The 16,321-nt window shown below is 45.9% G+C and overlaps 1 protein-coding gene across 1 annotated transcript in view; it reads right to left on the reverse strand.

Moving 5' to 3' along the window:
- Positions 1-291: 291 nt before the first annotated feature.
- RPAP1 (RNA polymerase II associated protein 1) overlaps positions 292-16,321 on the reverse strand; it is a 49,484-nt gene continuing 33,454 nt past the window's right edge. The window contains exons 17-25 of the mRNA XM_035111753.2: positions 15,317-15,518; positions 13,297-13,406; positions 10,949-11,144; positions 9,890-10,039; positions 8,902-9,044; positions 6,215-7,019; positions 4,712-4,888; positions 3,291-3,347; positions 292-2,273 (exon numbers count right to left, since the gene is read on the reverse strand). Of these exons, the coding sequence (XP_034967644.2) occupies positions 2,118-2,273; positions 3,291-3,347; positions 4,712-4,888; positions 6,215-7,019; positions 8,902-9,044; positions 9,890-10,039; positions 10,949-11,144; positions 13,297-13,406; positions 15,317-15,518 (1,996 nt within the window). The 3' untranslated portion in view covers positions 292-2,117. The remainder of the gene's footprint in view (positions 2,274-3,290; positions 3,348-4,711; positions 4,889-6,214; positions 7,020-8,901; positions 9,045-9,889; positions 10,040-10,948; positions 11,145-13,296; positions 13,407-15,316; positions 15,519-16,321) is intronic.

Genomic DNA, 16,321 nt, shown 5'->3' on the forward strand with positions numbered 1-16,321 from the left:
TGCTTGCATAGAACAGGAAACAGGCTTGGTAAATTTAGGAAAAACAATCACGCCGAAGAATTGATGGTTTTGAATTATGGTGCTGGAAGAGACTCTTGAGAGTCCCATGGACTGCAAGAAGATCAAACCTATCCATTCTGAAGGAAATCAGCCCTGAGTGCTCACTGGAAGGACAGATCATGAAGCTGAGGCTCAAATACTTTGGCCACCTCATGAGAAGAGAAGACTCCCTGGAAAAGACCCCGATGTTGGGAAAGATGGAGGGCACAAGGAGAAGGGGATGACAGGACGAGATGGTTGGACAGTGTTTTCGAAGCTACCAACATGAGTTTGACCAAACTGCGGGAGGCAGTGGAAGACAGGAGTGCCTGGCGTGCTATGGTCCATAGGGTCACGAAGAGTCGGACACGACTAAACAACAACAACAAATCACTCCTTGCAATTCTTAGCTTAGTACTTATTTTTCTCAGTAATTCAAACTGGAAAGTTGCTCACAGCTCTCAGGAAGGGAGACAGGGGAAATCAATGATTGTGCATTGATTTTACGAGGGACTGAATTGCAGCTGAGAGAGGCATGTCAAAACTAAGTTTCAGAAAGTAAAGTTGTCCTGCTCGGATCTTGCTCATCATCCTATATATCTAGACATCAGTTTAGTGACTCTTGCCCATGCTGAGCTTCTGTGGGGTGCAGGGGTGCATTTCCAACATGGCAAGGGATCTTGCAGAGAGGAAGCATCTCTCACAAACCTCATCTGGTCTTCCTCCTGTGAGCTGCCGCAGGCTCTGGTTCTCTGCCTCCCATTTGCGACTTGTCACTAGTTTGCAAGAAAGCGGGTAGCAGCGGGTAGCCAACAAATTGGCCTTCATATGTTTTGGACTGCAGTGTTTTCCCTAGGGAGTCTCGTCATTACGTATCTTTAGCCACCCTGCAAAAATTCCCCCACCCCACCCAATATTTGGCTTTTCATTATCTATGGCCTCCTTTAATGAGTGGGGTTTAAAATTCTGTCTTTTAAAATCATGAATGTCTCTTCTGGTTTTTCTATGTTTCAATTCATTTATTGTTGTAAATTGCTTTAGGTTGCCCTGGGGGGGGGGGGGGATGGCAATGGCAATCGCTTCCTAATCACAGGAAGTGTGATTAGATGGCCTTGTCACTCAAACAGGGGCAGCGTTTGGTGGTTTGCATGCCGCAGTGTGTCCCCTAGAGATCCCTAACATGGCATCCCAGAGCATGCCTTCAGATTTATTAAGTTCCACCAACCACATTCTTCTTCTTTTGGCTTTGGGGAGTTGTTGCAGCTGCCAAAACATCCTGTTATGCGAAAGATAACTTTATTAAATATAATATGGTTAGAAAAACAAAGAGAGAGAGAAACAGCTAATGCAGAGAGATCTTGCATTAGAGGTGGAAGGAACAGGTGGCTTTGCACAGAGATGGAAACTTGTAATGTCATTTCCTGAGATGTGTCAGGTGCAGAACAGCTGCAGGACTCAAAAGCTTGTTCAAATCACTATCCCATGAACAATTCTGGTGAATCAGTTCCCACTTTCCCAGATATTTCTACCCCAGACATTGTGGCAGGGGCAGACTTTGTTAATCCTCCAGTGCCCTGTACGAGGCCAAAACTTGGCACCCCCAAATGGATCTTCTCAATTATGGATATTCTCAATTTTGCACCCCCTTGGCTCAGCGCCCTGTGCGGGGAAACCACCCGCTCCACCCTAAATCCCGTGCTGCATGACAGCCTTCCAGCCAAACCATAAGACTTAACATTCCAGGTACATTTCACCATGTGCTATGAGCAAATTAAGCCTTTCTCTCTTCCAGTAGGAGATGCCAATAATCCTACAGACACCTCACATTTGCATCACCTCCCCCCCCCAAAAAAACCATTTGTCTTTCATCTTGGCAGAAACACTTGCTTGTCCAAATTCTTCCATCATGAAGAGTCAAGCCGTTTTCAAGGTAACTCTGCCTAGACAGTGCAGATCCCTTCCTGTCGTGCTCCTCGGGCAAGGCAAGAGACCAGGAGGCTGACAGAGCTCCTCTCCAGTCTTAGAGCTGCTGCTCCCCCCCGCCCCACTTCCCCAGTGTCAGCTGCTGAGGTTCTTCTCTACAAATCTGGTGCGAATGGCTCCTCCTTGGGCTGCTTCTTAGTCACAGCGTGCAAGTATTTCAGACGAATGGTGGGAAGCTGCTCATAAAGGTCAAAGCCCACCGGGCTCTCTTTATTTGGCAATTTATAGTAGAGAAGATGTCGCCTGAGTACCTGAAGAGTGTAGGAGGAAGCAGAGGGTGAATGAAAGAAAAGCAGTTTCCCCAATATGGCTCAAACCCTGGAGATATGGGCCATTCCAGACAATGCTTTTTCTCTTATGGGGAGAGCGTAAGGAGCACAAGGGAACAAAGCAGTTCAGATGCTGCAGCCCAAACACATGATGTTCATACTATTAGCACATCTGTTCCGGGGGAATTTGCACCTTAATAATGCCTGCAGTATTAGGTTGTTGGTAACTTCGCCGCAGACATAGTTATTGTTTGAGCTGTGCTGTAAGTTTTAATGCTTGTTATGAAAGGGAAGCAGGTTTCCTAGCTATCAGCTAAGCTTGCAATACTGCTTGCTGAATCTCCCTATCACATTTAGCGGATTGCCTAAGTCTCTACTGAATTGGTGGCTGAGCTTAGGTTTGAACTAGATACATCCTGACTCTTTCTGGTGACCAAGAAAAAGCCAGTGAGTGCTTCCTCCATTTAACTGCTCCAGTGCAGGAATATTCTTCACCCAACAGTCTGCCTTTCAAGAAAATTACCCAATTGGCCACACAATAAAATGTGCTCTGTCACATACCATATAGAAGTGCATTATAGGCATGTTTGAATCAGGGCTTGCTTCTTAGTTGGGCATTTTAATAAATAATAATAATAAAATTTTATTTGCACCCCGCCCTCCCCGGCGGGGAGATGCGGGGCTCAGGGCGGCTAACATCTTAAAACTGTGATTGTAAGAAGGGTGTTCAACAGTTTGCATGGGGTTTTGCTCAACATCCCTCCATTCCTATGGAAATGATGGCTCCTTTGTGCTGAAGAAGACTCAGTAGAGAAACCAGAGCAATTGTTTGCAGCGAGCCAATGGGCCGAACTAATGTGTCTGAGCCAAGCAACCCATAGAGACATGTCTTCAAAGTTGGGAGCACTGAGTAAGATAGGTGTGAAAATTCATCACTCCACAAAACTCTCTCATCGTATTACAAGGACTGGTTTTGAGAGCCAGCTTCAGGTTGCTTACCTCATCAGACAAGAGCCAGGTCCTCTGGAGAATGCTTTTTCGGGCCACATCAGCCTCCTGAGATAAAAGTACCAATAAAATAAAATAAATGTTAAACTTGTAGTTGCTTCTCTAAGAGAAAGGAATCCAGCTCTTCAGAATCCCCAAGGGAATTGTTGGCCATCATAGGCAACAATGAACACACAAGAGCCAAAATCTGTAAATCCTATATAGCAACTGTCAGGGGTTGTTGTGGCTACTCTTGAGTAACGACCCTCCACATCTGCTTGTCTTTAAGATGTTTTTATTGGTGCATATTATTTACAGTGCAAAGTGTCCATAAATCATGTCTGCCTCAGTCTGAGTCAGAACCTCGCAATGGCTGCTTTCTGTTTCGCGTCCAACATAACAGCCTGGGAACCCCAAAGCGCCGCCCCTTGCTCCTACGGGGAGCCGTTCGTCTCAATTCAGGCGTTGGGGGGAATGGCCTCCCTTCTGACCGTCTGCCGGTCCCTTCCTCCACCACTCTCCCTCCCTCCCTTTGGAGCAGGGGCTCTCTGAGACTGCCAGAGCCTTGGGTCTCCCTTTCTGTTTCCTGGCTCTTGTAATCTGATCCTGTGCTGGACTTACTGCTCTGCGAAGAACTCGACCTGATGAGAGGGGGCTGTTCCCTATAAGCTTTCCCCCTTACAGCAACCTTTTCTTCAAGAGTTTTGTGTGCTCAGAAGAACCCACGCAGATACATCTTGTTTCTTGGGCTGCTCTTTCTGAATTACGTTTCTTGGCAAATCAGCTTTCTGCTGGCATGGATGACAAGTGGCCTGACAGGCCTAGTGAGGATTCAGTGGTCTGGCTCACACTTCACTCTAAGCCAAACCATGGCTTAGCATGTGGGTCAACCTTGAACCACCAGAGGTTCTAGTTTGGTCCAGGAGACCATTTTCCCCAAACTACAACTGCTCACCCATCAACTGACATCACTGTTGACATCAGCTGATGGGCAGGAGGAGAGGATTTAATCCTGTATTGGCTGGGTGCCCTGTTCCCAGCAGGGAACGGGAATGTGCAGCAAAGGCAGCAGGATTCAATCTCTTGAGCAGGGAATTAAAGCACTTCTCAAAAACACAGTGCGAAGCAGCTCACACTCTTCTCCTATAAGCAGGTGGGCAGCAGTGGAGCACTCTGGACAAATGGAAATTTCCATGTTGTCTTCAAAAGGCAACCCAACAATGATGCCATAGGCTATTTCTGTTTCCTCTAAGAATCCCAGGTCCACACTGACAGCCCAGGACAATACATTCATCCAGATCCTCCCTCCTAAAAGCTGACGGACTTTTGACACAACCAATTGAGACAGTGCATCAAAACTGTGCGCATCACACAACCAGCCTGGTGGAAGAACAGGATGCACCAGGGCCAGACTTTTAAAGATGATCGCATACCTGTGTGGTGCTATCCTGTGAGAACATGAAGCTGTTGACATGGGCCACAGCAACCACATAAAGTACAGGGCACCAGTTCTGTCGCAAGGTCCCTGTGACCAAGGTCTGGAAGTACTGCCGTAAGAGGTTCAGGTTGTCTTCAGCAGGGGAAAGGTATCGCTCCAGAGAAACAGGAAACTGCAACAAAACCAAGAAAGCAACACCACTCAAAAAAATATGTATTTTATGTTTTTTTAAAAAGTATGTTTTATAGAAAAATAGACTGAAACACATTTATTGTACACACACACACACACACACACACACACAATAATAATAATAATAATTGTACATGAAGAGTGTGTAAAATTTAACTGTGGACTCTTCATGCATTTGTTCAGGCTGGGATGGAACAAGATAGGATGGAACAGACCTATGACTGTGTCATGTAATTCTACTCAATACTGATCTAGAGCAGATTCCAGCGTATAGTTAGCAGAGTAGAAACTTAAACATGTTGCAGGATTTCCAAAAAATAGACCAGAGGGAATTAATATTTCATCCAGCAGAGCTTTACTGCTACTGAAGGCAAATGAGCATAATGGTCACAAATCCAATACGTTCAGGATTGGCAATGTCCATATGAAGTCCAGTTGCAGCAGACTTAACTGAAACTTACAATAACTTCTACTATGTACAGAACACCACACCAGAAGGAAAAGAGATAGAAAGAGAAAGTGAAACCCAGGCTCCTTCTGGCCTTACTTTTATAGTCAGCAGGACCTTGACAGAAGAGATAACAGAACCAGTTTAAACCAGCTGTACTCAGCTTCTCTGAAGGAATAACCCAAAGACCATGAACCTTCTGCTTGTTTCTTTCACACAGAGAAATTCCCAGAACCCTCTTGAATTACGGTAATTAGAAGAGGAAAGATCTCTACACATCAGATCAATACTTTCTGCACCAAGAAATGCAAACTGACAGATTGAGCTCCAGCAAAACTAAAAGCGGAGAGGGAATTAGGCTGCTCAGTCCACCCCTAGTAGGGAACATAATTATGCACCCCCTAATCCTGCCAGCTACTTCTGCCTCCTTAGACGTTTCCTTCCTTCCCTCTCATAGTACTAGAATACAGGGACATGAAGATTCAGGGCAGGCAAAAGGAAGTACTTATTCACGAAGCACATAGCTAAACCCGCAGCACATAGCTAAACCCAAAGATGTAGTGAGGACCACTAACGTAGATGGATTTAAAAGGGGGTTAGACACATTCATAAAGTGTTAAGGCTATCAATGGCTACTGCTCATGACAGCTTTGCTGGGGATTACAAGTAGAGAGTTCTGCTACGCTCATGTGCTGTTTATGGGGTTTTCATAGACATCTTGTTGGCCACAGGGAGAACAAGATGCTGGACTAAATGGGCCTTCAGTCTGATCCAGCAGGGCTTTCTTGAGCTTACTTCCCACCCCCAAAAGTCCACCCCTACCTCCAAACAAACCAGCCTTATCTTGGGGAGACCTACCTGCTGGAGTGGAACTCCCAGTGCCCTCAAGGTGCTCACATGCTCTCCAAAGACGGCCATCCTTAGCTGCACACTAAACCGCCTCTGCAGAGGAAGAAGCACGAAGATGCCAAAGAGTGGGTCTCCAAAGGAGACACCTTCAAACTGTTCCAGGAGGTTGATGTAGAGGTCATGGAAAGAAGCTAAGCCAGGGAGGGGAGCATCCAAGTTCAAGGAGTCCAGGACTTTGGGTTGGCAGTAAAGGGAGAGTAGAGCAGCTGTGTAGCAATGGACGGGTCCTTCCAGGAACAAGTCACTGCCCGTGAGGAAGACACACATAAGCCTTGCAAGTTTGGCTGCCGCCGAGATGCCCTGAAGGACCCTGGCTCTCCAAGTCTCCAGCAAGAGGACCCACTGCAGGTTCTGAGTCACTGTGCGCACAAGATCCAGTGGGAGAGAACTCAGCCCAGCCCACCGGGTTCCTGCACCAGTCACACTGTTATAGAGGTTGATGAGAGGAAGGAACGGCCAATCGGAAGGTAGGATTGGCCCTTTGACCTCAGGAAGAATCATGGATTGGATTAAGTGTGTTCGTCCTTGGTAAACATCTCTGGAACGAACAAGGGTGGGCTCCAAGTAAGCAAAGTGAGAGAGGTAGCAGGCCTGGATAAGTGGGAGTTGCTGGTATGCTTCCTCCAGTAAGGTACCACGACTAGGGAGTGGAGGAACAGCAGCTGCTGAGCCTGGCTGTGCTGGCTTCGCCTTTGAGCTCAAGTGCAGGAGGTCTGAGAAATCAGCAGCTTCTGGGCCCCCTGATTTGCCTTCCCTGTACAAAAGATGGGTGGTGGGGAAAACAGGCGATAACTGTCAATGCTTTCTTGATTAATGCAATGCTATTTGCTTATCTATTTCCTACAGCACAAGAGTAATCCCCAACAGTCTTATGATCTACATTTTCACAAAGATGCAGCATGACTCCAGGGTGCTGACCTAAGGAAATATATTCTACAATGTGGCAGGTGCTGCTTGTATAAGTATGTAAGAAGTGCCTAGCTGGAACAGAAGAGAGATAAGTTTGCTAGATGAAATGCATCTCCAGGAATAGCTAGGGCAGCTCAGAAAGGGGTGTGAAGGGGATTCCTGGATGTAGAAAGAGCCTCTGAGTGTGGAGGACTCATTATCATAGCTTACAGCAGTGTTTCCCAACCTTGTGCCTCCAGATGTTTTGGGACAACTCCCATCATCCCTAGCTAGCAAGACCAGTGGTCAGGAATGATGGGAATTGTAGTCCGAAAACAGCTGGAGGCACAAGGTTGGGAAACACTGGCTTACAGCACCCTTCCTCATCTTGATGTTGCTGGACGCTAACTCCCAGCAACCACAGCCAACCGATGGCCAGCGATGATGGGAGTTGGAGTCCATGTATGCAGAGGCCACCAACCGTTTTTATATGTGGGAATCCATGTTTCCAAGGAGATTCAAACATTCGATTTCTTTTCTCATTACCATAAGCAGCCTCAACATAGCGAAATGTAATAACCTATTTTTGGGATGAGGAACATATCGAAAGGGAAATGGTCTGAACACATGGGTATTCCCAATGCCCATTTTCTGCTTTCAGACTGACTCTTGTGGAGTGGAGTGCCGAAAGTGCCACGTTTGTGGACTGGGTCACCTTCTTAAAGGTAAAGGACGCCTGACAGTTAAGTCCAGTCGCAGACGACTGTGGGGTTGCGGCACTCATCTCGCTTTACAGGCCCCAGCATTTGTCCGCAGACAGTTTTACCAGGTCATGTGGCCAGCATGACTAAGCTGCTTCTGGCGCAACGGAACACCAAAACCAGAGCAGCACATGGAAACACCGTTTACCTTCCCGCCGGAGCAGTACCTATTTATCTACTTGCACTTTGGGCGTGCTTTCAAACTGCTAGGTTGGCAGGAGCTGGGACCAAGCAAGGGGAGCTCACCCCGTAGCGGCGATTCGAACCGCCAACCTTCTGATCGGCAAGCCCAAGAAGCTCAGTGGTTTAGACCACAGCACCACCCGCGTCCCTGGTCGCCTTCTTAGGCCTTGGCAAATCTCTCATGGCTTAACCCACTTTCCAGAGTTTATGTTAAGGATCTATCACCATCAATGTAGAAGAAGTCAATTTTAAAAATTGCACAAACATAACCTCCAACTTTTTGCACAGCAGAGGAACTTTACAAGTGGAAAGGCAATAAAGATGGCACAGAGATTTAAAAGACTTCACAGCTGGTGCAGAGAAGAGCAAGAAGTCACCCTTTGTCCTTCAGGGCCATGGAGCTGCATCAAAATGTTTCTTCAGCTATGTAGACAGCACAAGTATTAGTCATGATGGCTATATATTATCTCCAGGATCAGAGACGGTATGCCTCAGAATATCAATTGCTGGGGATCAAGAGGAACAGAATGATAAGATAGTTGTGTCCTGCTTGTCTCGTAAGCATCTGCCTGGCCACAGGTGGAACAGACGGCTGGACTAGACACACGAGCAAGACTCATTTTATGTCCTCAACTCCCACTGCAAGGAAACCTAGAACAGGCTCCCCAGTAGGTTACTGAAACTAAAACTCTCCTGTAAATCTCTCTTTCCTTTTTCCCCAAAACAGTTTCTCCACGTCCTCGTCTTTGGAAGGGTTACTCAAGGGGAGCGATGGGGAAGAGGTGGAGAGGGAGCAGAACTTACGGAATCAGTTTTGCATTGAAAGCAAGGCCCAATAGGAGCTCATGAGCCAGGTGCTCACTGCCTGGCAACAAACGGCTTAACAACGCCATGGCAACGCAGTGATAGAGTGAAGCATGCTGGCTGTAATCCGGACAAGTACCTGCCTGCACAGGAAACAAAAATCCAGCATGTGAAAATGTTGCAGCCATGCGCATTGACACAGATATAGGGGTCATGATATGACACAGGGCAGGGGCAGGGAGAAAGGGAGATGTTCTATGCCAAGCTGCAAGAGCAGGCAGGTTTTTTTTATCCTTATAAACATCCTCAAAAGAAATCCCCCTACGTGTTGGCTTTTCACCATGAAGTCCGCAAATCCGTGCAACACAGTGCAACTTTGCATTGTGTTTATGCAAAGTGGTGGGAGACAAGTTAAGACAGATACTTCGGTTGGCCAAAATCTAGGTTTTACACAGCAGATCACTCAGATTTTCAGCCAATTTCACCTTACGGTGAATGAATACACACGGCACAACCCCCAACTTTCCCACAACACGCAAGTCCCTTCAGATAGAGCCTATTGCTCATGTTTGGGTGGCGTGGGAGTAGAAGCAGACAGCTTTAGGCATCTGCAGACTGTTAAGAAGCTGCAGTATGTTTTCTTTATGGGTGGCAAATTGGGATGGGAGGTGGAAAAAAACACCTATTGGCTTCTTTTGTCCATTTCATTATCAAAGGTGGGGAATGGAGAGTGGGGGACATTGTAAAGTGAATCAGTAGGTGCCAAATTCTATTGAGGAACCACAGCCTCATTCACCATATCCCCTCCCCAGCAGGTTCTGTAATAAGTACATGGGCAAATCCACCCTTGTGTTCCTCAGATGTTTTGGACTACAACTCCCATCAGTCACAACCAGCATGTGCTGTAGTAAAAAACATCTGGAGGGCCCTAGGCTGGTGATGGGTGGGCTAAGCAAACCAGAAGTGAAGATGGATGCAAAGAGCTTACCATTTTCTGAGCCAGTGAAAGCACGTAATATTGAAAGTGGTACTCGTGGCTCAAGAGCCAAGCAGAGGAAGGAGTTATAGAAGGCAGGTCAGCAGTCCAGCTCTGCAACAGATAGTCTGTCACATCCTTCACATCCAGTATGGAGACATACTGTGTTAAAAAGAGGGGGGGGTATTGTCAGTTCAAAAACACCTGAATCTAGAGGGTGATAGTCTCCTTTAGCTAGTTTTTTTCCTATCATACAGAAATGCCATTCATATGCTCCGCTACTACAACATCCTTCTCATTGTCTGCTGGGATAATTGAAAACTGATGGTTTCCCCGGAGAGAACAATGCATGCTATATTCACATTTTAAGAGACATCGGAAAAGAGCCCATTTGTCTGGAAAAGTAATTAATGGTCACTGCTCCTTCTTTCTTACCAAGGCTGTCAATTTTACCAGCTCTGGAGCTTTTCAAACTTTTAACAACCAATCTGCAGAAGGAGAAAACAAGCTTCCTCCATCTTCCATGTGACAGCCCTTCAGATATTTGAAGATTGCTATTATGTCATCTCTCAGTCTTCTCTTCTAGCTAAACATACCCAGCTCCTTCAGTTCCCTCAACCATTCCTCGTAATGGCTGGTTTCCTGATCCTTTATCATCTCCGTTGCCCTCCTCTGCACTGAGCACACCTGCAAGCTTCCCTGAGATCAGAAACCCTGCACAACTGGGGTTCAAGATTGAGGGAGGCTTGTACACAAACACACTTATGAACCATCTTCAGAATTTGCCAAGTTGGGGTGTGTTTTTGCGTGTGGTTTACATAACCTACATGCTTATAATTTTATAAAACCTGAAGAGGGTTTATATGCCCAAAGGCTCTCAAATGCCCAAGGGTTGGGCTTTCAGAGCTCGCTCAACAACTCCTGGCTTGCCTGAAACACATAAATGGGACAGTGTTACAGTGTCCTGTTTACATGTTCTTCTCAGATGCAGGAAGTGTCCTCTGTTCTCTTTTTTTGGAACAGAGCATGTCCCCAACAGAAACGGCAGAACAAAACACCAGCAGGACTCACCTTGCCAACCAGCCCTTTGTGTACGGTGATGATGCTATCGACAAGCACCAGGAAGGCAGTAAGGAAAGGGAAAGGCGATTTAGAGCCTGCAAGGCTCATTGGGGGTTTGCCCCCAGTGCAGCTCAGAGAAACGATGCTGGGAAGAGATTCTGGCGCTGGAGAGCAGGTTAAAGGATTGCACAGAGCAGAGCATGGCCTGTGTGGAAAGAGAGAGAGAGAGAGAGAGAGGGAGAGAGAGGGAGAGAGGGAGAGAGGGAGAGAGAGAGGGAGAGAGAGAGGGAGAGAGAGAGAGAGAGAGAGATTATAGTTCAGAAGGCATATACTGAGAAAAAAGCAACTTATTAAAAAAAATCCATGTGATTAAAGCGTTGCCAGCTAAAGAGAGAAATTCAATGGTATGCTAAGACAATAGTACAGTGGTACCTCGGTTTACAACCTCAATTGGTTCCGGAAGTCTGTACTTAAACTGAAGCGTACTTAAACTGAAGCGTACTTAACCTGAAGCGAACTTTCCCATTGAAAGTAATGGAAAGTGGATGAATCCGTTCCAGGTGATGAAAAACACCCCCTAAAACAGCAATTTAACACGAATTTTACTGTCTAATGAGGCCATTGATCCATAAAATGAAGGCAATAATCAATGTACTGTACTATAAAATAAATCAGACAGTATTTTAGGTGAAAAAATTAACATTTATTTCTTATCTGGGCTGATGATAGTCATTGTTTGGATGGGGGCTCAGGGTCCTCTTCCACAATCACAATGCCTTCGCGGAGGCCGGGCCTTCGCTCCGATGCCTCCTGGAGGCCGGGCCTTCGCGGAGCCATGGGAGCGCCTCCGCAGCTGCAGCCCAGTCTTCAGGCCTTCGCGGAGGCCTCTGTAGGCCTCGGAAACCTCGGTTTACTTACTTCCGGGTTACAAGCGTTCGTAAACCGAAAATTCGTAAACCGAGGTGTTCGTAAACCGAGGTTCCACTGTACCATCAAGGCAAGCATTCCCCACTCCACCCTGCATGCTGTTCTGGGGGTTTTGCCGACCAACGCAGGGCCAATTTGGGATTTGTTTCATGTACTAGACTTGTCAGACAAAGTGGGACTCTACCCCCACAGACCGCTCCCAGAGTGCCCTGCGAACAGACTCCTTCATTCCTTGGCGTCTTCGGCTTTGCCATACAGGTGCCTGCAGAAAGCACAAGGCCTCGAGAAGCCCAGCAGCGAAACAATCCTGAATGTGCAGTGCATCGCTACCCTCATTAAGAGGCAGCAAATTTGCCCTCAGTATCTGGAATAAGCAAGCATGATCTATTTGCCAACACCAGCACAAACCTCAATCTGACCATTAAGTAACACCCTGGCAAGAATAAAGAACCCTCTACACCAGGGGTTCCCAACAAAATTTTCTCGAGGACCCCTCATCGAGCCGCTATTGTGACAAGGACCCCCATTAATTCCTAATCCTAAAATTAAAAAGTGAGAGCCAAATTAAGAGTATTTTTATATTTTATATTTATACGTTTTTTTACAGTTACAACAGAGTACTCCATCAGTATACATTTAGTTTTAATTTTCAGTTCTTAATGTGATGAACCACTTTATAACCAACGGTCCATTTTTAACTACACGAACTATAGCTTCCATGAAAAACAACGCTTTGTTTACAAACGCTACTGTTTTGCAAAGAGGCAGCGCGCGCCAAGGAGGAGGAAGGCGAATGGAGAAGACAGGGTACCTGCGCAGTAGCGCACAAATGAAGCCGACGCGCGCAAAGCATCTTGGGGAGGTGAGCGTTAGTAGAATGCGTGCACTGCCTCTTTGCAAAACAGTAGTGTTTGTAAAGCGCCACCTAACGGCATACAGCAGAACTACTGCCTCTATCTAATTCTAGTTTTGCGCTAGACTCTGCTCATGCAGGAAGCGGCCAAAACAAAAAACTGTTATCATACGAAATATATTTAATATATTTTTTATTCTAATAGCATCTTGCGGGCCCCTCTGGCATAGCTTACGGACCCCTGGGGGTCCGCGGACCACCTGTTGGGAACCACTGCTCTACACCAAGGTAAACTCATGTTCTGTGCCACAAAGCAGGATTCTGTGACCCGCGTAAATGATGCAGTTTAACATATGCTCACGTTGCATAATTTACTCTGCCTTTACGGGCGAGATCAAAAGGCAAATGGGGACAGGAGCAGAAGGAAAGAAGACGCACAGCCCTGTCCGTCTAGCAGGACTGTTTCAGCTGCCCAAGGAATGACAGCACAGCACCACTGCCGCAAGACGCTCCACCGACTAGTAACGCAAGCTGGTTGGCTTGCTGCAGCAGCAACATACGTGGGCGCAGATTTTACCTGAGCATTTCCCAGAGGTTCTGCATGGCTGTCTGTCTGAGGAGAGGCAGCAGCAGCGCTGATGTCAGATGCTCCACTTCCTCTAAGGAATCAATGGGGTTTACTGATGGCTGTGAGGGGGGGGGGTGGAACGGGAGGGAAAAGGCGTTTTTGTGAAAACTCTGAAATTAAGCCAACAACATTATACTGTGCATGAGTCAGACCTATTGATTTCCTTTCTTTTTAGATTCAGGATGCTGCAGGCACATGATTTTGCCTCATGACATTGTCCAGGACAGTGATCTATTATGCATGAGCAATGCCTCCAAACGTATTTGCCTAGGGGTGCTTTATATTAAAGAACTCAAGTACAGCAAGAAGGGGCTAATGTAGTGGTTCTCAAACTCATTGTCTCTTTCCCTGCCTCAGTGGAAAATGGCAGGACATGTTGGCAGACCACTAAATAATTATTCTACCTGTTGTAGCAATTGTATGTTGAATGTGCTACATGCTGCTTTATGTAGCATGTATTAAATTGTATTAAAAGAGATATGCCATTGTCCACCTGAATAAAGCTTGCAACCACTGTTGGTCCATGGACCAGAGTTTGGGAACTCCTGGGCTGGTGTAACTGCCCTAATGCTTCAAGTAGGACAGCTGAAGAGTTTCCTTACAGGCCCCTGCAAATCTAGGACTCTTTAATTCATCTCCTTGCAAGACAAAGAGATCAATCACTACTTTTCTGGAATTAAAAGTGGGTCGAGGATGTCAAAATCTATGGAACTGGCAAGGAGGAAACTGTTCTTTCCTGTTCATGCTCCACAGTTGACTACCACTGTCTCCTTCCCAACAGGAGCTCTTCCTCCTTTCCTGTGCACACTGTACTCCTCCTGCTCTAGATAAACTTTGGATGACTGGGAAATCAGGCTCAGACACAAGCCTGGCTCACATATAATGCTAATCCATAGTTTCTTTAGCTTAACAATGACTTGTTTGAAGACTACCCATGATTTGTTTTCAAACCAGTGCTTGAAAAGGTCCCTGGCACTAGGTTTAAAAAAAATACTGAACAAACATATCTTTATTTGCTTTTTGTACAGTTTCTAAAACTATTTTAGTTGTTTTTATGGTTTGTAAATTCCCTTGAGACTTGAGATTTGGAAAGAGATTCGTAATCCCCCTCCCCCCGCATAAACAAATGACTTAAAATGAATAAATAAGTAAATAAATAAATAAATGTGAAGCTTATGAACCACAGTTTGTTTTAACTATGGTTTGGTGTCAAGTCCAAACCCACCCCAGATGCTCACCAAGCTATACAAGTATTAGACAAGAACAGCTGGAAAATAAATCAAGTTCTGGAAAAACAGCCCATGGCTTGTTTGCTTGTTGGTGAGTTGACTCATTGCTTGTTGAATTAGTGTGTGAATGCAGCTACATGTGTGAATGCAGCTACAGAATGCATATATGGTTCTGGCTATGGTCAGGCCTCAAGCAATCCAAGTATAATCATTTTGACTGGTAGGTGCTTCAAAAAAAAGCTCCTGAAGGTCATTTCAACAGGGGCTGAAAACTACTGCTAAATCTTTTCCACTTGATTTGGAAAGTTTCTGATGCTTTTGACACTCTCCCCATGAACGGGGGAAGAGATATATTAAGCTGATCCTGTCCGGAGTCATCCTAGTAAAGCCAGGTTAACCAAGGTAGTGCCTCCAGATGTTGTTGGACTCCAACTCCCATAAGCCCCAGCCAGGATGTCCAGTGGCCAGGTATGATGGGAACTGTGGTCCAGCAACATATGGAGGGTACCATGCTTGGCAAATTACAAGACTGAAAGACACTGAAACCAGCTGCAAGGTTCACCTGAATTTACAAAGGAACCCAGAAGACAGGCACCTGTATCATTTCCGTTAAGACAACTGCACTTCCTTCCCTTGACTGTACTCCAAGCCTTGTCCGGACGGATAGTTGCACTGAGGAATAAGGGATCCACCCAACAGACAGTTGCAAGAGACACTTCTTTGGTTTTCACAGGCCTCACCTGCTGATTGCAGTGACTGTAATAGGCTGCCATGTAAAGGATATAAGCTGTTGTGAGGGGCTGCAGTGCCTGCCAGATCTCCAGCTGGGTTATTTGTTCAAGGCATCCTTTCAGTTGCATTTCAATGATGGGCCTGAAGCCAGATACCTGGCTCCAGGTGACTGGCGGAGGTGGAATCTGGCCACCGCCTTCTGGATCACTCCTGAAACAGAAAAGAGAAACCATGAAGGGGAGAGGTAAGACTCAAACTGCTAATGCCAACTGAATGATCAGCCTAAAAGATTCAGTGACTGTGGAACATGTCTTAGGATGCTTTCATTGTTGTCCAGTTTTACTATTTAACATTTTGTTGAGAGGTGGTAGATATTCCGAATGAAATAAATGAACAAACTTTAATCACGAGAGTATTGTGTATATCCACTCTACAACTAGATGGCTTCACAAGCAAGCTGAAGTGGTGCCTTGCCCTAACCTTAACGATTATTAAATTATTACTACATTTAGATCCCACCTTTCCACCAAGGAGCCAACGCTGCGTATGTGGTGCTCCCACCCCCCCTCCATATCTTTACAACCCTGGCAGGTAGGTTAGCAGACAGATGGTGACAAGACTGATGTCACCCAGTAGACTATACGGATTAATGGGGATTTGAACTCTAACTATATTTGCATGCCACCCAATAACTGTTTAATCAGAGCAGACCTACTAAAATGAGTGAACCTGTAGTCATGATTATTCATTTCAGTGGGTCTCCTCTCAGTAAAACTAAGCTGAATATCAACTAAGTCCTCTGGGCAACTAACAACAATAACAGCACTATAAATACAAATCAGAGAGTAAGTATAATTGAAACAACAACAACAACAACCACACACCACTCAGTGTACTAGTACAAATGGGAAAAGCAACATTATAGTCATAAGCCCCACTTATGGATGAGAATTGAAATGACCTTGTTCTGAGAGAGGGGGAACAGGGGAGCAAAAGAAAGAAGAATGTGTTAT

This window comes from Zootoca vivipara, chromosome 1 (assembly GCF_963506605.1).
Source record: "Zootoca vivipara chromosome 1, rZooViv1.1, whole genome shotgun sequence".
Classification (NCBI taxonomy): Eukaryota; Metazoa; Chordata; class Lepidosauria; order Squamata; family Lacertidae; genus Zootoca; species Zootoca vivipara.